Raw genomic sequence first — 24,081 nt, forward strand, 5'->3', positions numbered from 1 at the left:
CAATCAAGTTTTTACAAGTTTCATATAAACATACATCTTTCTGGTTAAGGCTGTTAGAGATGTACTGAGATACATTTAAATTTGTTTGATTAATACGGAGGAAAATAGAAGTTAACGAAAATTTGCATTTATGAATATAAAATTTGCTAAATGTAATAATAAGGTTAATCATGATTTTTTTAACTTGAAGTTTTTATTATAAAAAGCCAAAAATTATATATTCAAATTTCAGAGTGAAGTTGGGGTGAATATGTTTTTTGATAAATTGTAAACACTTTTTCCAAAGAATTCTAATTGCATTACAGTTCCAAAAAAGATTGTTCATTGTTTCTGGATGTTCGTTAAAAAAAAGTACAATTAGGGTCAATTGTTTTAACATTTCTTAGCATGAATTGATTGATAAATTTTGTGAATTATTCTAAACCTCTGCGAAAAAGATGATAAACCAAATGACGTCATTGCACAGAACGTAGACCGCAAGGGCTTCTGGGAAAAGACTGCTGCGTTGGAGACATTTTGGCTTTAAAGGGACTGAGCTAACCCGCATCTCGGTAAGTGAAGTGCGAGTTGACGCGTTCACAGTTGTTATAAATGTGTTTTGTGAGTCAGTGTCGCGTTGGTTTTTCATTCGAGTCGTACAGAACCGGGAGTTGGAAGCCGCCGGAACCAGCCGCAGGTTGGGATTTCAGGGAGTGGTGATGCTAACGGCTAGCTAGCTGAAGCTAGCGGAGCTGTAAACAAATCGGAGCGATTCTGAAAAGTTCCGTTGGTCAAAAAACGAGATTAGGAAACGGAAAACAGGGTTTTAAAAAACTAAACCCCTGTTTAAAATGTTTGATAAGGGAATGAGGTTTATAAATGGGAGGCTGATGTCAAACATCATGCGGCTGCAGTGAGTGACGAGCTGCGTTCATGATCACGTCAGACTGTTCACTGCAGAATTCAGCATCAAAGATGATGATGATGATGATGATGAAGAAGAAGAAGACGCTTGTTTTTGTACACGTCTCCGTCCTCCAGACCGCGTCAGGTGCGTCGTTTCCTTTCCTGCCCGGGTGGCAGTGTTTTTGTGTGGGGAGCGCGTCACACCCTGACGCTGCGGGAGTGATGGATGACTGTGCAGCAGCTCTTCCTCTCAGCGCCTGGCGCACCCTCCTCCTCCTCCTTCATGCTGCTCTCCTTTTGTGTCTGCCAGTCACCCCGTCTGCAGTGAGGCGCTGTTTGAAATGCATCAGGATTTCAGTCAAAACAAACTTCAATAATAAAATAAAAAAAAGGAATCCACACCAACCTGTTCTCTTTAAAGTCTCGCTTTGATCACCTTTTTATCTATTCTCAAAGTCTTCCTGCTCTGCTCCATTCTGATCATCCATCTGCTGCAGACAAATAGATCTCCTGGAATCTGGATCTAAACTTTACGGCTGGATAACTGATGTTGCTCGCCGTTTTTGTGGCACCGCTTGTGTTAGCTTGGTGGATGTGAGGGGCTGTAAGCTAGCGGAAGAGACTGTAAACAAAGAGATAATGGGAAGTGGGGGTAGGCTTGCTCTGGACCAACAGTCCCGCCCACGACTCGGAGGTGAATTTCTGATGAACTCCTGCCGCTCTGCAGAAACTATGTCGTTGCTGGAGCCCATCCTACCTAGTATTGGGGCAGGGGGGGGGGCACTTGTTAAATAAAATCCCATTTTTCATTCATGCTGCTGCTTGTGGAAATGCCTCCATGTGTGATGATGGCGTTTTATTCTTAGATCATTTGACATCAAACGTTCTATTTAGAGAATTACCTGCTCACTGAAGGAGAGCGTCCTCCCAAAGCCCACGTGATGTTTGTCTGGGGAAGACGAATAAAGACTTGTTCCCTCCCCCACCCGACCTGCTCCTCCGCCCCGCCCCCTCTTTCCTGGCGTTGTGGGCGTGGCTTTCTCTTAATGTGCCCCTGGAGATGATGCTGGGTATTCTGACGAAGCAGCGGGAAGGTCACAGTCATCCTGCAGCCAGCGCTCTTCATCCTCTGCGGCTTTGGCGTGCACGCCATCTGCCTCGGTTCTTTTAGCCTTTGTTCCCGCCGAATAGCGTGGGGATCCGGTCAGCAGCGTCATTAATGCTCACGCTGGGCTTTCCTGGTGAAGGTGGAGTCTTCATCAGTTCCTTTCTGGGACAAACTATGAGCTCCTGACTCTGGATCCGAGGTTTGTTCTCTGGTTCCTCTGAGTTCATCGCTGTCATAAATGAGGACTGAGCTGCTTTTCTGCTTTTAAATACTAAAGTAGTTTTTTACAGGATGTAAGAAGATGTGTTAAACTTTCATATATTAACCGTTTTAAGGATTTTTATCATCATGTTTTGCTGAAATGTCCCCTAAAGACTCAGATTCCAGGTTTTTTTGTGTGTGAACCATGCAGAATGACCAGTTTCAGGCTTTGTAAAAATCCTCATGTGTGCTTCGTGAATCAACCAACCACGTGATTGAAACTGCCTCAATCCTCCGGTTAAGTGTTGATCATGTGAATTTCTGTAATCTATGGTTTAGCAAACGCGCTGGCCATGTCTTTATTAGATGTAATATTTGTGATCATCTGTTTTTCTCTTTTTCCGTTTGCTGAACTGTGTTCTGTCCATTTTCAATGAAACAAAGGTTTATAGAAAGGCGTGTTGTTAGAGGTTAGCCTCGTCAGTCATCAGATGTGTTGGACTTTATCTTTCTTTTTAACACATATTAACTAACTCCATCTTGAGAAAAGGACTCCTTGAGGATTTCTGAAAATTGCTGATGTGAAAGAATTTTTTTTTGTGCATCTTCAGCTTCTCGGCCTTTTCATCCTGGCGGGTGTTTGACAGCCTGAACCAGAAAGCGTCTTATCCGGGTAATGAGCTGTCTGATCCGTGAACAGTCGTCGTCTTTTAAGGAAAACATTTGATTGGACGTTGATGAAGCTAAAAGCTCGGTCTGGAGCTCGTAGACGTGTGGCTCATGCAGTTTTTATCTGTTTTTCTGTCGTTTTCTTTGACATTTCAGCCGTTTTTTCACTGTGGATGCAGAACTCTGTTGGTCTCCTATTTCAGGTGAATTTGTTTACATCTGAACAGAGTGTAGAGATAAAATGGTGACGCAGACACATTCTATGTACCGTGACAATTCAAAGTGCTTCACACTAAACATCCAAAGCTCTGACACTGGGTAAAGACTAATGAAAGCAGCTCATATAAAATGAATAGAGTGCAGATCTAAACGTTTGACAATGAAACAAACAGGATTTAAATAAACGGAGCGGATCTAAGGCTTTCTGGAAGTCTGTTCCAGATCTGCGGAGCATAGAAGCTGACTGCAGCTTCTCCATATTTGGTCTGGACTCCAGGAACAGATCTAGGTGACCCGGGAGGTCTGACCGGTGTCTCCTGGGCCAGACGTGGGTCGCTTTGGTTTTTCCATGAATGTGTTTCCAGTTGCTGATGTGGCTGTTTTGTATTCTGCTCATGTTGTGTTGTTGGCTCAGACTTTGTGTGCATTTCAAACAGAAGTCATTTAGCCGTACAATGAGGGCTTCTATTCTAGCCTGACTCGATGCTGTTCAGTTGGATTTTCCTGTTTGGGATTTTGGAAAAACAAAAACAGTGAATCTGTTTTTATATTTATTATTTTATATTTATTTCATACATTTTTCACTTTTTATTTTGACCTCGTCTTTGCTGGGTCTGTATACTTTGCTTTTATTCTAGACACATTTGACGTGAAAACAGTTTCATCTCAATATTTATTATTTTTGCTGAAAAAATGCACGACTCAGACGTGAGCTTCTTTTGTCATGTGATGAAACAGATCTGTGGGGAAAATAAAGCTGGGGTTGAACTTAAAAGATGGAAATCTAGCGTCGTTTCATGGGTAAATGATTAGAGAGAAATGTTAAGTACGGCAGTAAGAAAAAAGCTGCAGAGTACTAAGGATGAAGTCATGATGATTCTGGCACCTCTTAGCTGGAGTTTGACCTCCGTTAAAGTTCAACTGAGTCAAACTTGTTGTAAACACGGTCCGGTGCCGACCCATAATAAAACCCTCACTGCCTTCCCGCCTGACATCCAGCTGACCACAGTCAGAGCTGCAGTGCCTTGCTAAAGTATTCGGCCCCTTAAACTTTTCAACCTTTTGCAACATTTTAGGCTGCAAACATGAAGATGGAAAACTGTCATTTTTGGTGAACAACAGCGTCCGTTCAGAGGGTCCGATAAAGACGTCATAAATTCATTCAGGGGTGTCGATGTTCATTTAAAATGTCTATAACGCCCCCTTCCCCATTGATTATCTATTCTCACGTCTTCCTGAGGAACCGGTTGCTGGGTCATTAGCAGATGGGTCACTTTCAGAGGCAGTAAAGCACAGGCTGACTTCCAAAGGGGCAATTAAGTCACTCAACAAGCTTTAAATACTGTGGAAGGAACACAATAAAGAACAAACTCCACACATGAAGGCGGGATTTGAACCACGAACCCCTCCTGCTGTGTAGAGACTGAATGATGCTTCTTTTCTCATTGGAAGTTTATTTAAATTATATTAAACTACTGTTATGATAAATAGTTTTGTTGGAAATACTTTTTTAAATCTTTTTTTTTTTTGTGATTCACAGCTTTCAGAAGATTTGAATGCATCCAGGTTAAACACCAAGTTTGTCGTTCATACTCTTAAAAAAACATTTTTTTCATTTGTTTTGCTCTTTTTCTGCTCTGTTAGGAGTCACTGTTATTTTTTAGGTCCTGAGAAAATATAAAATCTTTTTGAAGATTCTTTGCATTAAATCTTTTTTAGTTTCATAAAAAAATGACTAGATAATCTTCCAAGATGGATGATTGAACATAGAATTTAAACCTTTTTGCAAACATTTTTATTGAGAATTTTGTCTAACCCTTGAGTTTAATGGTGTTAACCTGGGCGGGTGTCGCTGCCAAAATCCTGAATTCATTCAGGTTTGATGAACTATTTTTGTCTTTTAGTAAGAATGTTTGCATTAAAAGCTAACAGGAAAACATTTTTTGCCCTAAAAATGATAAAAGGAATTACTGTAAGAGACGATAAATACCTTAGGGCTGTCTATTTTGTATTTTCTGACTTGACTAAATGTTAATCAAGTCTTAAAGAAGTGGGTTTAAGCTGAAAATACTGTTTTATGATGGACCCTGTTTGCATTGTTACAGCCTTTTTAAAACTGTTTTTTCCAGGTTTCCTTGAGCCGAAGGGAAGATGTCCACCATGGTGTACCCACAGGAAGAAAAGCTGGAGAAGCTCTCCCAGGAGGAGATCATCTCCAACACAAAGCTGGTCATCCAGGGGCTGGAGGCCCTGAAAAATGAGCACAACTCCATCCTTCACAGCCTGCTGGAAACCATCAAGTGCCTAAAGAAGGACGAAGAGGCCAACCTGGTCCACGAGAAGGCCAACCTGCTCCGCAAGTCTGTGGAGATGATCGAGCTGGGCCTGGGAGAAGCGCAGGTAAAAGACAAAGACATGTCTGTTTACTGCAGACGTCCTCATGGCTTCCTGGTTCTAAACATGGAGCGGTCTGTGATGGTGATTCACCCTGAATCCGGCCCTGAGTGGCCCCCGCAGCCTGCCGGCCCTGCTTCTAATGGCTGTTGTCTGTCGCAGGTGATGATGGCGCTGTCCAATCACCTGAACGCGGTGGAGTCTGAGAAGCAGAAGCTTCGCGCTCAGGTGAGACGGCTGTGCCAGGAAAACCAGTGGCTGCGCGACGAGCTGGCCAACACCCAGCAGAAGCTGCAGAAGAGCGAGCAGAACGTGGCCCAGCTGGAGGAGGAGAAGAAGCATCTGGAGTTCATGAATCAGCTGAAGAAGTACGACGAGGACGTCTCCCCCACTGTGAGTACCGCCCATGCCGTTTCAGACGTTTATTCCCTTCCATGCAGACATAAACCCTCCCTGTTGCTCATTCAGAGTCTGATTTGTTTGTTTGTTTGCTGCCTCAGCAGGAAGAGAAGGACAGAGAAACACCAAAGGACTCACTGGACGACCTTTTCCCCAACGAGGATGAGGAGAACAATCAAGGAAGTAAGTACAGCGGCCCGCTGACGACGCTAACGCCACGCTGCCTTTCCGTCCACTATGAAGTTACCCACATTATCGTATTTATCGCCGCTCCATAAGACGCAGACGTCAGTTCTAGTGTTTAATATCTTCATTATTATTGTACAGTTTTATTGCACAAACAAGAATAACAGGAACAAAAAACACACCCAATGTCATGAAAAAAGAACACACTTCGTCGTACTTTAACTTACATATTCAAGACCACAACCTGACCCTGACGGTCTGGCTGTGGTCTCATGGTGGTCTGCTGGGACTAACAGGCCGACTCTGGTCCTCCACAGTGCAGCACCAGCACAACAGTGCGGCCGTGGCTGCAGCCCAGCAGGGCGGCTATGAGATCCCCGCTCGTCTGAGGACCCTGCATAACCTGGTCATCCAGTACGCCTCTCAGGGCCGCTACGAAGTGGCCGTTCCCCTCTGCAAGCAAGCTCTGGAGGACCTGGAGAAGACCTCCGGCCATGACCACCCTGACGTGGCCACCATGCTCAACATCCTGGCCTTGGTTTACAGGTCAGAGGAGAAAACGGTTACAAGCATCTTCATTCATGGAGATGCTCTTGTCTTGGTTTGATGTATTTGCACATAAAAATGAACTTTTTTAAGGTTGTTTTTTTTTTGACATTCCCTTAATAAAACAGAAGAGCTAAAACACACAAATCAACAATTTAATCGTGAAGATCACATAATATTCATGAAGATCAGCCTCATAAACAATTATGTTCTGATTATATTTAAAGATACAAATATATACGAAACTGCACACATCAACAATCCTGACGGATACATTATGACCAAATCTGTCTCTCAGACCTGGAAATCAACAGTCAAATAATCACATTTATGTACTTATACCATAAACTATCATACCTTTCTTTGTGAAATGGGAGAGCATTTAGAAAAACTGAATAAATATCAAAGGATGTTCAGGGCTCCAGACTGCGACCATTTGGTCGCATTTTGCGACCAAAATTTGAGAGTGTGCGACTGAATTTTACATCCAGTCGCACATGTGCTACCAGTAAATTTGCCTCCCCCACCCTCCGTATTTTTTATACATCAAACGTGGAAGGGGCACGTCAATGATCAATGAAATAATCAATGTGACGCGAGCGCACACGCACGCAAACACAGGCACAAACCCGCACACATACTCATGAGACGAGAGCACACACTCGCGTAAGTGAGACAATAATTTTTGCTCCTGATGACAAAATTCCCTCCATCAAAAGACACCTTGGTTCACTGAGCTCTTCTGTCCAGCCCAGTCTCAGGAATCTTGGTGTCTGGTTTGACAAAGCTGCGTCTCTAGACTCTCACTCAAAGCTCTTGGTCAAAAACTGTTTTTACCACCTGGCTAAACTGAAGCCAATGTTGACTAGATCTGACCTTGAGCTGATCATCCGGGCTTTTATTTCCTCTCGTTTAGACTATTGTAATTCTCTTTTTACTTGTTTTAACAAAAAGTCTCTTAAACGTCTCCAACTGGTCCAGAACTCTGCTGCAAGGCTTTTAACTGGAATCATTAAGCGCACTCATACCCCCCCTCTGCTTTTATCTCTACATTGGCTTCCTGTTAAATTTAGAATAGATTTTAAGATTCTGATTTTAGTTTTTAGAGCCCTGCACGGACAAACCCCGATCTATATTTCTGACCTTTTAACTCCCTACACTCCTGCACGTTCTTTGAGGTCCACTGAAAAAAATCTTTTATGTGTTCCAAAAACTCATTTTAAAACAAGAGGAGACCTCGCCTTTCAGGCAGTTGCTCCCCGACTTTGGAACGACCTCCCCCCGTCTCTGCGCCAGATTGACTCAGTCGAGTGTTTTAAAGCTCAAGTTAAGACCTTTTTATTTAGGAAAGCTTTTAGTTGACTTTTACTTGTGTTCACTTTTGCCTGTTTGTTTATTTCTATGCCTGATTCATTCTTCCGACCTGCGGCTGGTGTACCAGTGCCAGAGTGTACAGCAGGGGTCTCAAACTCGCGGCCCGCGGGCTATTTGTGGCCCCCACCTTGAAATGAAAGTTTAATTTTAATGCGTCCTGCCAGTTTGTGAATGACATCTTTCCATTGTCGTGTGTGGAGCTGACAAACCAACCAATCACAGTGGAGTAAATGACTATTGGGGGCGTGACAATGACAGGGCTTGAAAGCAGGAAACCTGACAGCCCCCTCCCTCCCCGGACCACATGAAGGAGTTCCTTACTTTCCTTTAGAACGTATCTATTCGCTCGTAATTTTCTAAATGCATGCAGTCCGTGCTGAACTTTTCTCTGGGTCACACAGACCCGGAGGTTACGGGGGTTACGGTTAAGCGCGCGGCGTCGCATCCCCCCAACCAAACTGTTCATGCACGGCTGTTACGGCAGCACACCGCTCCCGCAGGAGTCGGGTCAGCTGAGGAGAATAAATGTCCCACACCTACATGCGTGACAGCTAACGGGGCTTGAACTTTAAACACGTGTGAGCAACAACACGGTTTAGTCCGAGACGCACTTAAAACACGTGGTGAAAATGCAAGGAAAGAAGTGTTTGAGATGAACCAGCGGCTCGCCTGGATCACTGGGGAGACCAGGCCGGGGGGGAGGGGGTGATGGCGAATCTGCAGCGAGACTGAAGGAGAACAGGAAGTTGAAGTTCAACTCAGTTCAATTTAGTTTTAATATTCCTCTCCCCCTTAGTATGATCTGTGTTATTATATATTTTATATTTATTTGAATGTTTTGTAATGGATGTAGCCTATTTTTAATCAATTGGTATTTTAAATTATTTCAATTTCTCACTTAACTACAAAAACCATCAGGACACATGTCCCATAATGCATTGTTTTGTAGTCATATGGCAGCTTTCAATCAGTTCAGTACTAAATTTCCAGCTGCGTTCGGTAGGTTGGGGCCTTGCTGCTCCCGCCCCTTTCTCCTGATATTTTTGTGATGATTGACAGGTGATGTTGGAGCAAAAACAAAAATATATGTCACACACCAGGTGATCTGAACAGCGTTGCGTCCACCTGGGTGATCTCAAACACGCTTATTGTGCTTCTTGGCTGCACTTATTTGGTGTCACCAACATAAATTTCCATCAGTTTTTGAGCCTCTCTCTGATCTCAGGTATCTGTATCGATTGTTCTGATATCCAGTGAACATCGCCCGTTCTTTTACAGTTTACCTTCTTCTGTCAGTTTACCTTCTTGTTGCATCTTCAAAAGTGCAGAATAAAATGTGACACTGCATTTGAAACAGCACATTGTAATTTCTGCATCTATTAGTAAAGTATTTATTCATAATACAGTGGAAATTAGTAGATTTGGTTAGCATGTTGATTTACGGTATGCACCCCTAAATTTTCTGGTTGTGCCCCTAAAATTTTCAGTTGGGGGGCCACTGTGCTCCTAGTGAAAAAAGTTAGTCTGGAGCCCTGCAAAGGATGTTTGTTCACTTTTTAAAATTTAATTATATTGTGTTTGTGGTAAATCCTGAACATTTTTGGATCTTCATTCTTTTTGACGCTCCCATAAAGTCTGTCTGCTCTTCTTCACGCAGGGATCAGAACAAATACAAGGAGGCAGCTCACCTGCTGAACGACGCTCTGTCCATCCGTGAGAAAACCCTGGGCAAAGACCATCCCGCTGTAAGACTCCCCTGCTGCCATGGCAACAGCCACATCCACTCAGCTCTTTGTTCTCTACATTTGACTACATCACAGTCATAAACGAAAGATTCATAACCCTTTTTTTGTTTGTACAGAACACAAACAGACCACTAATCATCAGAGGAAAATCTCTAGCAAATGGTCAAATGATTCTCCACACAGGGAGTCGGTTTCGTTTAGCGAGAACGATTTTATAGAAAATATCCAAATTTAGAAACAAGCAGCTCCACCCAAGCATTCAAAATGGGAAAATAAGTTTTAAAAAAAGCTGTTAGATTCTAATTGAATGTTATGCAGCTGAATTTTTTAGTTTGAAGCAAATTATTGTTTTTTTTCCCGTTTTTATTCCCCGTTTTGTAGTTTAATCAGTAGTAAAAATCTGAGCTAAATGATAAACTTAATAAATCCCGATTAAAATCTAAGTTTTAATAACATTTTTCTTTCTAAAAGATTTCTAAAAGATTCAATGTCCAACTTGTCAACATTCATTGAATTTATAATGTTAATAAAATCCTTAAAAATGAACCAATTTTTTAATCAACTTTTCTGTTAAGAGTTTGAGGCAGAAGGATTTGGACTTATTTAAATAATACTTTCCTTATTTTTAGGTCCTAGCTCTAAATGAGACAAAAAAGTCTCCTCTGTGTTGATTCTGACATCAGCAAAGAGAAGTCACAACAATTTGAAACCTGCTGAAATATATGGAATGTCTAAACAGGGCTGCCCGTGACGTCGATCGCGATGGACATGAGGGCAGATCGCAGGCCAGCAAAGAGAAATATACAAAAAAATATATTTCTAAAAAATCCGTCAGCAAATCGAAATCCTCACCGAGAAGTACGGGACTTGATTGACATGCAGAGCGGCCAATCAAACATCCTCTGATACAGACGTCACCGCACACGCGTGTTTAAACACACTGAGCGTACATTCTGTCTGTCATCAGAAAGTCGCTACTCGCCCCGCGGCACGCCGAAGACCACTCCGGCCCACTGGAGGGTTTGAGGCTCGCGTCGCCCCGCAGTGTTTTCCTGTTTTCCACGGGCTGCAGCACCAGAACATGAAATGCGATAGTCGCTGCTTTTGTAATAAAACGCCTCATCTGTTAATACTGAAGTATCTCCTCACAGAGTTTTGTACTCCTACCGTGTAGTTTTTGAATTATCAAAACATAAACAATGTTATGTACTAATAGTTCAGAATACTATCTTTATTAAACAGTATTTTACTCTCAAAATATTATAGATAGAGGTAGATCTTTACGACATTGTCGTCTCAAAAGTAGCTCACATGTTTTAGACTAGGGCCCCCCTGGTCTAAAACAATTCAATAGTGTTGATTTTTTTCTCTGGACTGACTTTTGCTTCCATCAGGAACACAGACTCAGAATAAAGTTCATTCACTCTTCCCTAGAAGAGTTGTAAAGGTGCTTTTTCTCTCCGAGCTCCTCCCTGTTCCTCGTAGTTTTCATGAAATCCCGACATGTTTCCGTCACTGACGGCGTCTGATTCCTTCACAAGCTTGACTGAAAAAAGCAGAAGAGGGTTTGTTTTTTTAAAACAACACCTAATAAAGGCGTGATTTTAATTCCCCGCTGGTTCTTTCTGCCTTTTCCCAGGTTGCTGCGACTCTGAACAACTTGGCCGTGTTGTACGGAAAGAGAGGGAAGTACAAGGAGGCGGAGCCTCTGTGCAAGAGGGCTCTGGAGATCAGGGAGAAGGTAGGCCACGTCCCTGGACGGCACCCACTGCTATTAAGGCCTCGTCTCCCGGCTGAAGCGGCCAACGTTCGGCTCTTTGTGCGACAGTAACGATGTTTCAGAACAGCCGGTTCACGCTGCGGTAACACGGCCGGCTATAAATAGAGGGGCGAGTAAATGGTCTTCTTAAAGTGTGGGTGAATTTTGCGCTGGAGGCTGCTCCCGTGTTGGAGGAGAATCAGAAGCTTTAATGAGATCACAGCTGAAAATGAACCGTATGCAGAGCAAAGAAGACTGAGTCCCCGTCACCCTGAAAGGTTGCTCTGTGTCACAGATATTGATCAGCTTATTGGATTAGCCTGTGCCTGCAGCAGGAAGAAGCTCTGTTCTATGTAGGATGGAGATATGGGAGCAGGCCGCTGCAGGGGGCCGGGACACGATGCCAACATTTGTTCCTGCATCTCCACCAGGTCCTCGGAAAGGAGCACCCAGACGTGGCCAAACAGCTGAACAATCTGGCCCTGCTGTGCCAGAACCAGGGCAAATACGAGGAGGTGGAGTATTACTACTGCCGCGCTCTGGAGATCTACGAGTGCAGACTGGGCCCCGACGACCCCAACGTGGCCAAAACCAAGAACAACCTGGTGAGATCCGGTCCCAGTTAAACCCAACATTTGCACTTTTTCACCAAAGTCCACCAGGAGAACAAAGTCTTCAACTTTCTGTCTGTTTTTATTGAACTTGAAGGTTTTGAAGATGCACCTCAAATATTCAGTTTGAAGATTAGTAACATCCGTGACTTGAAATGTTTTCCAGATAAAAAGCAGCTTCTTCAAACATTTTCACTCTTTCTTCATCAGAGTTCTGATCTTCTGTCTTTAGGCTTTTTGTTTTATCGCTGCTCGTCAAGGTTTCAGCCGTTAGGTCTGTGTAACCATGGAGACGACGATGCGGTGCAGCCTCAGTCTCCGTGATCTTGACGTTGACGTCCTCCTGTGTTTGTCCTGCAGGCGTCCTGCTTCCTCAAACAGGGGAAATACAAAGAGGCTGAGATTTTATACAAAGAGATTCTCACTCGGGCTCACGAGAAGGAGTTTGGATCCGTTGATGGTAAGAGCTCCCTGCTGATGCTCCCAGAGGACTAAAAGCCGCTTTAACCCAGTAAATGCTTATCGCAGTCACCGTTGGGCTGACAGATGTCAGAACCGCTCTGTGAAGAAGATTCTTCTGTTCTAAAAGTGAAGTCTTTTGTTGACTTTCCCTTCAAGGACAACAGAAAACACTTTGAAAGAGGAATGAAAGCGACAGCGAGCGCTTTTCAGCTGTCAGAGGAAGAGCTCCTCGTCTTCCTCTGAGTGTCGTTCAAACAGACTCTCCTCTGAACTGAGCAACAGGTTTCACTCCATCGTTGTGACTTTTTTCCTGCAACGTCAGACCAACTGTTCTGCTCCTGTGACAAAAAACACATCTTGACCGTTTTCCTGACCAGCAGGATTTATGATTTGTGTCAAAACTGTTTATGTCCTTTTTGGGTTTTGTCTTTCATTGAAAAACAATAAATTTCAGAAATATTTGATCCAAAAATGTCAGAAATGCTTTACCAAGCTTCTCCAAACAGGCCGCCATATTTAGTGGTTGATTCCAGGTTTTCCATCTGTCTGCAGCTGAGAACAAGCCCATCTGGATGCATGCAGAGGAGAGGGAGGAGATGAGTAAGGTGAGGAGCAAACCGCACCAAAACAAAGCTAAAACGCTGCCGGCCGACGTGCCTGTCTTCCTAAACGCTCGAGATGTTAGGAGAGGAAAACTTATCTTCTTCCTCGTCTTCTTCCAGGGAAAACACAGAGACAACACTCCATACGGAGAGTACGGCGGCTGGTACAAAGCCTGCAAAGTCAACAGGTGAGGCATCTACACACGACTTGCTGTTTGGTGCTTTTTGTTTTATTTCTGCTGATGCCCTCTGTTTCTTTCCAGCCCGACAGTGAACACCACCCTGAGGAACCTGGGCGCTCTGTACCGCCGACAGGGCAAGCTGGAGGCTGCAGAGACCCTGGAGGAGTGTGCCGTGAGGTCTCGCAAGCAGGTCAGTACTTCCAGGTCTACCAAGGTCCCTTTACATGAAAAAAAAAAACCCACAGTTCCTAAGAAATGCCCCCCACCCCCGTGGTGGGCCGGCTGATCTGACCGTGTTTCTTTCCCTCTCCCTGCATTGCTATGGATCCAGAGCAACACAGTAAGTGATTTGTCTGTTGGCTCCCCTAGAGCGTCTCCTCTAACATCACCCCCACCTCACCGTCATTAAAAATGTTCATTAACGTCCCACTCCGGTCGTCTTCTCATCTGGTTTCAAAGCAGTGCTCTTTTCATTAGAATGATGCCGTCGTTTTCTAGGACGCAGTTTCTGCAGAGCGGCAGGAGATCATCAGAAATTCTCCTCTCATTGTGGGCGGGACTTCCTCTCGTGGTTACTGTTTACGCTCTCTACCGCCCCCCCAAGCTGACATTGGCGTTGCATCAAAAACAGCAGCAACATCAGATCCGTGTATCCGTTCAGTTCTGATCCAGATTCCAGCTCAGACCAGGAAAACAAAGACGTTCATAGATCTGTTGGTCTGCAGGTGGATGATCAGAAAGGGGCGGAGCAAGGAGACTGTGGCCCCGCCCACCATATTTACTACGTCCCTAATACGATCTTTTTCTAACGGCATTTATTCGTCTGCTTCTGATTCACAACGAAAGACACTTTTTAAGTTTTAAGCTTAATTTTCTTAATTTATGTCCTCCATCGTGAGAAAAATACCACAAGAACATCATTAAAGCACAATTTTCATCGTAGTGGGTCTTTGAGAACCTTTAAAGGAACCCAAAACACCAAGCCGCTGTTGTTCCTCCATGCCACGCCCGCCTATAACTGTCTGTGTGACCGTGGGCTCAGCCTGTTGGTGTGGCGTTCCTCAGGGCATCGACCCCATCCACCAAAGTCGTGTTGTGGAGATCCTGAAAGACACAGACGGCGACCGGCGGAGGAGCAGGGACAGCCTGGCCAGCGTAAAGTATGAGAGCGGCTCGGAGACCGGCGAGGAAGTGAGTATGGGCGTGGAGTGGAACGGGGTGAGTACAAATCCACTGAATCCCAACCCAAACCAGCACATGTCTCAGAGAGTTTTGGGCTGGTACCGAACCTCCTCCAAATGAACACAGTGTGGTGAGTGACCTCACTGATGATGTCAGAGCCTCAGAGGCAGCAGGACCCAACGGATCGGTACCAGCCCATCACTCCTCTGCATAAGAACCAGGACCTTTTGATCCCTGAAGCTGATTGACTGTCGTGGCATGCTGACCCCCTGACAGCGTAGCCGTTTGTGTTGTTGTTGTGTTTTGCTTGCTTCTGCTGTAAACAATAACAAAAAGGCCCAAACTCAGCCTGACGCTCTGGCAACACACGGAATACGAGCGCGGCGCTCTGCCCATCAGCGTGTGGCGTGCTGCGGCAAACTCCTGAAACATCCTTGATGCTGGTTTCCGTGCAGATTAAACTGAGCTCTGCTTTAGTAAATCTACCCAGATGTCTGTAGAAACCAGGATGCACACTTTGGAGTTTGGGATGCTGATGTCAGAGCTCTGAAAGCTCCGCCTCCTCCTCCTGTGTTGCCAGGGAGGCCTCCTCTGAGTCTGCGCCTCCCCCTCACATGTTTGCTGCAGCCTCTGCATGCATGCACGCACGCATGCGCCAGCCCTAACGCGCACTAACTCAGCGCGTGTTTTCACTCAGCAGAGGGCTTCCTCTGCCCGCCGTGGGGGGCAGAGGAAGCCCTCTGCCCCCCACGGCGGGCTAGCGCTTCTGTTTTTGCCCCCGTGGGTAACGCAGCTCCGCGTTACGCCGTTGACTGCAGCCGTCTGCATGTTGTCCTTCCACATGTCACGCTTGAAGAGAGGAATTCCACACTGCTGTTTGTGAAGGGCAGTTTCTGTGTCCATCCGTCCGTCCGTCCGTCCGTCCAGAGACAGTCGCAGCTCGGACGCTTCAGCCGCCCGGCTCCGTGGAGAAATCGCTGCAGGCCGGTCAGCTGTGGCCTCACCGACGCCGTCTGTTCCCCGAAGCAAACATCTGCTGTCTTCTCTGCAGGAGCCGCTGAGGCGGAGCGGTGTCCACATTTGACCCTGACCTGGCAGCGGCTGGTCAACCTCTTTGTGGCTGTTTTTTGTTCTTGATGGTCGTGCGTTTATGAGAAGCCCGCATGCTCGCCTGCAGCTGCTTTGTGTCCCGAGACACGGCGTGTCGGACGTCAGTTCGCCTCTTTTCCACCCTTCCTCTTTTCTTTTTTTTTTTCCTCCTGTGTTCACCACTAACCTTTCCCTCCATCCATTTGTCTCGCCATGACAACCAATCAGCCTGTCAATCAGATTCCCTCTTCTCATTTAGTGGATTGTTCTCTCCCTCTCACGATAATCCTGGGTGGGTTGATGTACAGCGTAGTTAAATCATTATTACAGACTAGTTTTGGTTTGCTAAGATAACGGAGCGCTAACTAGTGTCTGGAAAACCTGGATACCAGTTAATGACTGCCGTTAAGGACCCACTCTGATCCTTTACTGATCTGTTATCAAAGTTTCCCCTTTAGTTACCATGATGTCGTTTTTAGCTAAAATCAAAAAATCCTGCGTGTCTTCCTAGGACATAGTTTCTGCAGGGCGGCAGGGGTTTATTAGTTGTGGGCAGGACTGTTGGCGTGGAGCAATCCCGTCCCCTTTCCCATCAACCATCTGTTTACACTCTCTCCTGCTAGCTTACAGCCCCAACCCAACAGTAGGTGAAGGGATTCTTCTCGTTCATAGTCCGGGACTTTATCTGACCGCTGGTTCAAGACGCCGCCTCGGTAACGCCCGAGGGCGGGGCTGCCGGCCCGGCTGAGGGTTACCCGTACAAAGATGGGCGAGGCTTTTATACTGGAGCTGCATAGCATGGCGTGAAACTTTTGAAACGACGTAAATCGGTTGAGATTGAGATACATCGGGGTTCAGACAGGAATGAAGACGTTTGTCAAGAACCAAAAGAAGCAGATTTACTGTTTAGTGACCCTCATATAAGTCATCAGTAAAATGCCATAAGAAGGCGTCAGAACAGGAGTTTGACCGGAGTGGGTCTTTAATGGAGCCGGCGCTGCTTGACGCCACGTGTCTGCAGTGGTTGGCGGGGGGGGCCTGAGCCAGAGGCAGGTTTTCTGCCGCTCCAGTAGAAACAGAAAAGAGCCGAGTCACTGCGACTGCAGCCGGCGAGCAGCGAGACCAACCTGCAGCGCATGGAAAGCAGCAGGTCGGCTGAGTTTATGGAGCAGGAAACCCCACCCAGACTCTAAACCTGTGTGTCCTTTTGTCTCCTTTTCTCTCTTTTCTCTCTTCTCAGGCCTAAAGCCATCGAGATTATTCCTTCATCCTTCTCTCCTTCCCCAAACACAAACATAAAGGCTGGTGTGCTATCGTCCCCTCTGGCATCCTTTGTCCCAGCAGCTCCTCTTCCATTCCTGGTGCCCCCCTCCCTCGGTGCGACAGAGGCTCAAAACACCCCACCCCCCTCTGTCTGGGACGTTTGGGCTCCTCCTCTCTTTCGCTCTGTCCTCTGCTGTCGCTAACCGATGTCACATCACGTCGCTTCAGACTCGTTTCCCGCCGTAACTAAAGAGACGTCGTGGCGCGTGTCGTGTTTTTGTCACCCGCACAACCCCCCTCCCCCCATGAATGCACACTGAGTAGTTATTTCTGGATGACCGTGCTGCCTTCAGGGGCAGTCTCACCCCCCCATCATGGCTCCAGTTAGTCGTTTCTAAGCAGTCGTGGAGAAGTGGACCTCAGCCATAAGAGTATATTTTCATTTATTTAACTCTTTTTTTTTTTTTTTTTTTTATGTATAATTTGCCAACGGTGATATGAAAGGGTTTGAGTTTGAAAAGCGTGAGAACAGATGGAGATGAGCGGTACTGTACGGTAACACGTGTTGTTGTCGTCTGAAAGTGGAGGGAAGAAAAAGGGAACGTTGCCTTTTTTCCTCTCATTCTCTCTTTTTTATGATTATTGTTTACATTTTTTATGGATCCGTGTTGCTTCGTGGCTGAACATAGAACGGCTTTTATCGCCTGCTGTCAAAGAGCAGAAGTGCCGACGACAGACCTCTCGGATCGCGGCGGGATGCGGTTGCCGTGGCGACTTGTTCTCTCTCTCCGCTCACTCTGGTGCGATGGCATTTCTGAAGGTAGCCCCTCCAACCGGAATGAGAAGAAACACCTGAGATGTCTGAGGATGCACCCGTTTGGAGCCAGCATGGCCTCCGTCTGCTCCTCCGCGTGTTCGATGGCGGTCAGACGTGTGTCGGCTCGTGCTGGGGCGTGGCTGTGGCGTCGGTGTGTGTGCTTGCGGTGCTTAGAAGAGTCACTTTTCAGCCTGGATGCTTTAGCACAGAGTTCAGTGGAGGTCCTCACCTGTTCTGTCACACACCTGTCTGACGGTTGTCACTTGTGGTGGACCTTTGGTTATTTTGGCGCCACGGTCCCGGAGTGAGCGCTCCTCACAGTCACATGTTAAACTAACTGAATGTAAATCACTTTGGTGGAGAATTTCTTTTCGTCTTCCGTGTTCATGCGCAGCTCTCTCTGTCAGACCAACCAGGGGTGAAGGTGACCTTTACCTGACAGGTTTCAGCTCTACGGTCTGCCACCATCAGCTGTTGTGGTGGGCGTGGCCTTCCGCACAAACTGGTCAGGTGGCCGATGGCTATCCTTACCCGAAATGCAATGGCGACGTGTACGCCTCTTCTTCCAGACTTTCTCTTGTTCCGACGCTTGAACCTGTTTAGGTCTGTTGGAGCTCAAAAATAAAAGAAGCAGAGCAACAAAAGGTCCCATCATGCTTTGGGGCAACACAACAGGAACCAAAACCAGTTCAAAGACGATGGAAAACAAAAACCGTTCACTGGGTTGATGAGGAGGCGAACACAGACAGAAGGGGGCGTCGTCAGCCACGCCCGCCACAAACAGCTGATAGTGACGCTTCATCTGAACAGGAAACGGGGAATAAATCTGCATCCTTTAGTTGTCAGACAGACAGAAAAGGCGTAAAAGACTTCTAGATTCTTCTGTGTGAGCCCCTCGCCTTCATTCCTCCCTCTGAGCACTCCTCTGCTTCTACAACCACAAAACCGTCGCTCCTCACATATTTATGACTATATTGTTGTGTTAGTGGAATGCTTATTTATTGACCTGTATATTCTCAGACTATATAGTGTGATCCATACGTGGAAAAGCATAAATGCTAAAGCCTGTAGGCAGCATCTTAGTGAGTAGGACTGCATTATATTCTCCATTATGCATTGTGAAGTTTATGGCATCAACACCTGTTCAAATAAAGTTTTTCATTTGTGAAGTTTGTGGGTTCTTTTGTCCCCTGCTGGCCGTCAGCGTGTACTGCATGTAGAAGAAAAGCAAACGTGGATTTATACATGAGGACGGACGGACGGACGGATGGATGAGCTTTAATTCTCTCTTTCCTTTAGTTGGATGAATTTTTTTTACTCAGTAATGGAGTCATTCCGTTTTGTAAAACTTCAGTTTGTGGTATTTATTTTTCAAAATAAGAATTGGCATAAAAACAGAAAACTGGATCAACATTTATCTGTCTTTAACTTTAAATTAGTTTAATACATGTATTTTTATCTATAAATTCAACATAAAAACGTGATGTTTTTGCTGGTTTCAGAGGTTAATGCCAGCAACCACGTCAAACAGGTCACCAGGCCCCATGGGCGCCACCTCCTGCTGATCACCTGGAGCAGGTGTGCTCCTCTAATGAGGAGCAGCGGGGGCGGGCGGGTGGAGGAGCAGCAGCTCTCCATGGTTGTCAGAATTTCCTCCTTACTCGTTTGCCATTTTCTTTTGTCTGTCTGAATCTACAATCCCCAAACCCAGTGCCCTGGAAATTTCCCAGAAGTCTTTGCAATAAACCAGCGTTCATCTACGCTCGCTAGATTGGCAAACATATAGACCACAATGCATTGCGTTTGAAACCATCCAAGTTATCGTCATCCGAACACAGAGGATTCATCAAAAAAATTCCTCTTTACTGGTTTTTTTACCTCGCCAAATGGATGGCGTCATAAAAAACCGTGATGTGTCGGAATAATGTTCAAATCCTGAATAATCCCAGACTATTTAAACTGTGTCCGGATTCCCGCCATAACCCCTAACTACTAAAAAGCGATATAGTGCGGGTCTACGTAGTTCCCTGGATTTGAAAAGTATTTTGTACACCAAGCACACTACTTTTTTTAAACTACAGATATGACGTCATCGAGTTAAAATGTAATTGAAATGAGCGTTTTACGATTTTACGATTATGAGTCCACTGTCTTCTGAAGATGATTGAGGGTTGATGGTTTATTAAAAAAATACATTTATAAATGTTTTTGGCAAAAATTGTTCAGACGCAATGCATTGTGGTCTATATTCGCCGCTCTAGTGAGCATCAATGCACTGGTTTTTTGCAAAGACTTCTGGGAAATTTCTAGGGCTCTGGATTTTGGAATTTGTCCGAATTCCTTCCCTACTCACTCTATAGTGCGCTCTCCATGTTCTAGTTTGTCTGATTCTACAATTCCAAAATCCTGAGCCCTAGAAATTTCCCAGAAGTCTCTGCAAAAAACCAGTGTGCATCGATGCTCACTAGATCGGCGAATATAGACCACAATGCATTGCGTCTAAACAATTTTTACCCAAAAAAATTTATAAAATGTATTTTTTCTAGAACCATCAACATTTTTGTCCTTAGAAGACAGTGGACTCCTAAGTAATCTGCTCAAAACGCTCATTAATTACATTTAACTTTGTGAAATCAATGACGTCACATAAAAAATAACGTAGTGAGTCGTGTCTGAATTTCTTTTCATATCCAGGGCACTGCATGGAGCTTAGCAGTTAGGGGTTAGAGCGGGGATTCAGACACAGCGGCGAACGCACCACAGAGTGCACTACGCAGAGAGTAGTGAGGGGATTCAGACACACCCATAGTCTTTTGGGGTTGGAGAGAAGTGAGGGAATCTGGACTGATGATAACAACACAAACACTGTGAAGCAAATTCAATTCACTGATTTAAGCTGCTTTTAAGTCTCTAATCTGAGATGTCGGCGTCCCTAAAGTTTGAGGTGGTTGCAGCATGAAGGTCAAACCGCCACGAGCATGAATTCACGTAGAAGCAGAGCAAGCAGACGCTCCTGCGGGCCGTGGGAGATCTTGAGGGGTTTGTGTGTCTGCAGGACGGCAGCGGGGCGCTCCAGCGCAGCGGCTCTCTGGGGAAGCTCAGAGACGTCTTACGGCGCAGCAGCGAGCTGCTGGTGAAGAAACTGCAGGGCAACGTTCCTCCGGAACCGCGAAACTCCAAGTAAGAGGCTGAACGCCACGTGTGAATGATGGCTCATTGTGACGAAGCAGCTCTCTGCTAAACACGCTGATGATTCCCCCACCAGCATGAAGAGAGCCGCCTCCTTGAATTACCTGAACAAAAGCAGCGATGACTCCTTCCAGGTGAGCGCCCATCGCATTTTTCCCGCCCTATCCCAGAGCTTTGCTCTCTTCCCACCTCCGTGTCTTCCACCAGCAGAGCCGAGGCGGCCACAGCTTCAGCGGCAGCCGGGGCCTGAGCTCCAGCACCGTGGACCTCTACACCGGGAACTGAGGCGGGTGCAGGGGGGGCTCAGACCACCACCGCCACCCAAAGATCCACACCAGCCACACTGTAATTAGTGTCCTCTAGTAAATCCACGTCTCCCTGATTCCCGCGTTGCCTTGGAGACGCTGAAGCGTCTGGGGACCCCGTCCCCGCCGTTCACCGCACTTTCCGCTCGTCTTTTGCCATAAAGTGTGGAGCTGCTCTGACTCGGCAGTGACTCTGTTGGAATGAGCTCCCGTCTGCACACAAATCCCCTTTTCCCTCTCTGACTGTCGCTTTAGGAAACCAAACGTAAAAGCTTCTGTTTTTCTGCGCCTGTTGAGATTTCCCTGCAGATCGTCGGGTAAAGTTTAGGGGGTCAAACGTTTATCCTAATTTTAGGGGCACGTGGACGTCCACGGACCTTAAAGTGCATCTTTAATCTGCAGCTTTCGTCTGCGTTGGCTGTGCGTCCTGCTGCTCCGGCTCACTCTTTTCCAGCGAGGAGAAACGTACAGTGAACACGAGTTTGGCCTTCAAAGGCTGGAAAAATCTACTTTCTAGGGGTCTGGATTAACAGCTGCTCTGTCCTGATAATCCAGGATAATCTGGTGCCATAAAGACTTTTCACTCATCTGTGTAAATGTACAAGAATGTTTTCCACCCGTAAACAGAAACCAGGAGTAGATCTTCAGCCAATCTCTTCCTGTCTCTGTTGTCCTCTTAAAGTCTCTAAAAGATCTGGTGCCTTTTTTTTTTTTTTTTTTTTTTTTTTTTAAGATTTTCTCTTGTTTTCTGTGTTTGTTCAACGTGTTCAGTAATCTGATGGATTGACTTTTTTAATCTGTCTGGAGGTTGGTGGGAGTAGAGCTTTGTGAGCATCGACCGTGTGTACGATGACCGTTTGAGGATCAGGGTTCATGAATAAAAGATTCCCGTTCACACGCGTCCCTTTGATCCAGGTTCACATCCAACGTCTGAATGTGTTCAAAGCTGCAGCTCTGAGTCCTTTCAGGTGTTGTGACATCACGGGTCTGGATCCGACTCCAGCGCAGAAACTGGATTTGTTCTGCTCACTGTTAATCTGGATTACAGTTATGCTGAGACGTTTCAGAGGAGCGTGTGAACGGCGTGGCTACCTGCATCATTTTTATTCCTGTAGGCTTTTGGAAAATGATCCACGCCAAAGATCCACGTCTGCAGAGGTGGATAGTCGACCTTCATGTTGATCAAATGTCTGTCAACAAGAAAACGTCGACTCTAACTTAATCTATTGAAGTTTCTGTCAGTACTCTCAGACTGTCTGATACATTTAAACAGTAAATTATATTTCACATTCAAAGTTTTACTTTAAATGGGTGATATTTGAACCAATGCCACAAATGGTACGTTTACACCTCTGTGCATGTAAACCACACTCACCAACCATATTATTAGGTCCACCTCTGTAGTACCGGGTTGGACCTCTTTGCCTTCAGAACCGCCTTAATCCTTGGTGGCATCGACTCAACACGGTTCTGGAAACATTCCTCAGACTTTGGTCCATGTTGACATGACAGCATCACTCAGTTGCTGCAGATTTGTCTGCTGAACATCCATGATGCTGGTCTCCCGTTCCACCACATCCCAAAGGTTCTCTACTGGGTTCTGGTGACTGTGGAGAACGTCTGAGTCCAGAGAACTCATGGTCATGTTCTAGAAACCAGTCTGAGATGATTCCAGCTTGATGACATGGAGCCTCATCCTGCTGGAAGTAGCATCAGAAGATGGTCCACTGTGGTCAGAAAGGGATGGACATGGTCAGCAACAATACTCAGGTAGTCTGTGGTGTTGGAACCATGCTCAGTTGGTACAAAGAAAACATCCCCACACCATGACACCACCACCACCAGCCTGAACCGTTGATACAAGGCAGGATGGATCCATGCTTTCATGTTGTTGAGGCCAAACTCTGACCCAACCATCTGAATGTGGCAGCAGAGATGGAGACTCATCAGACCAGACAAGGTTTTTCCATCTTCTATGGTCCAGTTTTGGTGAGTCTGTGTGAATTGTAGCCTCAGTTTCCTGTTCTTAGCGGACAGCAGTGGTACCCGGTGTGGTCTTCTGCTGCTGTAGTCCATCTGCCTCCAGGTTGGACGTGTTGTTCTTTCAGAAATGCTCTTCTGCAGACCTCGGTTGGAACCAGTGGTTCTTTGAGCTCCTGTTGTCTTTCTATCAGCTGGAACCAGTCTGACCTCTGACATCACAGAGACATTTCCATCCACAGAACTGCTGCTCTCTGGATATTTTCTATTTTTGGACTATTCTCTGTAAACCCTAGAGATAGTTGTGGGTGAAAATCCCAGTAGATCACTAGTTTCTGAAATCCTCAGACCAGCCCGTCTGGAACCAACAACCATGCTACGTTTAAAGTCATCAATCACCTTTATTCCTCATTCTGATGCTGCTTTGAGCTGCAGCAGATCGTCTGGACCACAGGGTGGCGCTGTTGAACGTAGTTCGTCCGTCAGGAATGAGGACCGGAAGTGACTCCAGTAGGAAAGTGAGGATGACATGTCAAGTGAACAAAGTTTAGCCTCTTTATACAGGATGTAGTTTGTAATGTTGAACTAAAGCATAGATCTGCAGCCTGAGGCCCCAGAGCCAAATGTGGCCCCTTCATCCCCCCACTTTGACCGGAAATGCAAACAAAATGAATAAAAAATTAGTTTGGAGTTTTATTGTCTTCTTGTATGTTTATATATTTAACATGAACTGAGTAAAATTATAATAAATGTCTAATCTACTGTCAGAGTGGTTTATTATTAGAATCCCATGATTTCACATTGTTTACATGATACAGATATTTGGATTATAACCAACGTCAGTTTATATTTGATAGTGAAAAAAAGAAAATGAGTGACGGCAGACCGAAGTCAGAATGATTTAAAAATTCTTT

The 24,081-nt window shown here is 45.6% G+C and overlaps 1 protein-coding gene across 16 annotated transcripts; it reads left to right on the forward strand.

Moving 5' to 3' along the window:
• The first annotated feature begins 438 nt into the window (after positions 1-438).
• Positions 439-22,082, forward strand: klc1b (kinesin light chain 1b). Of its 16 annotated transcripts, none has more exons than XM_011484729.4 (17): positions 439-551; positions 5,212-5,482; positions 5,639-5,869; positions 5,977-6,058; positions 6,379-6,607; positions 9,639-9,726; positions 11,366-11,467; positions 11,917-12,090; positions 12,457-12,556; positions 13,111-13,163; positions 13,281-13,348; positions 13,424-13,532; positions 13,674-13,682; positions 14,408-14,560; positions 20,749-20,873; positions 20,959-21,016; positions 21,090-22,082. In XM_011484729.4, the coding sequence occupies exons 2-17, from the start codon at positions 5,234-5,236 to the stop codon at positions 21,165-21,167; spliced, it is 1,908 nt and encodes a 635-aa protein (XP_011483031.1). In that variant the 5' UTR covers positions 439-551; positions 5,212-5,233; the 3' UTR covers positions 21,168-22,082. The 16 variants fall into 16 exon arrangements, with proteins under 16 accessions (XP_011483031.1, XP_020565440.1, XP_011483033.1 ...); XM_020709781.3 differs by having other exon boundaries at positions 21,093-22,082; XM_011484731.4 differs by having other exon boundaries at positions 5,980-6,058.
• Positions 22,083-24,081: the final 1,999 nt, after the last annotated feature.

Source organism: Oryzias latipes, chromosome 15, assembly GCF_053564925.1.
Source record: "Oryzias latipes strain Hd-rR chromosome 15, Olatipes_Hd-rR_3.1".
Lineage (NCBI taxonomy): Eukaryota > Metazoa > Chordata > Actinopteri > Beloniformes > Adrianichthyidae > Oryzias > Oryzias latipes.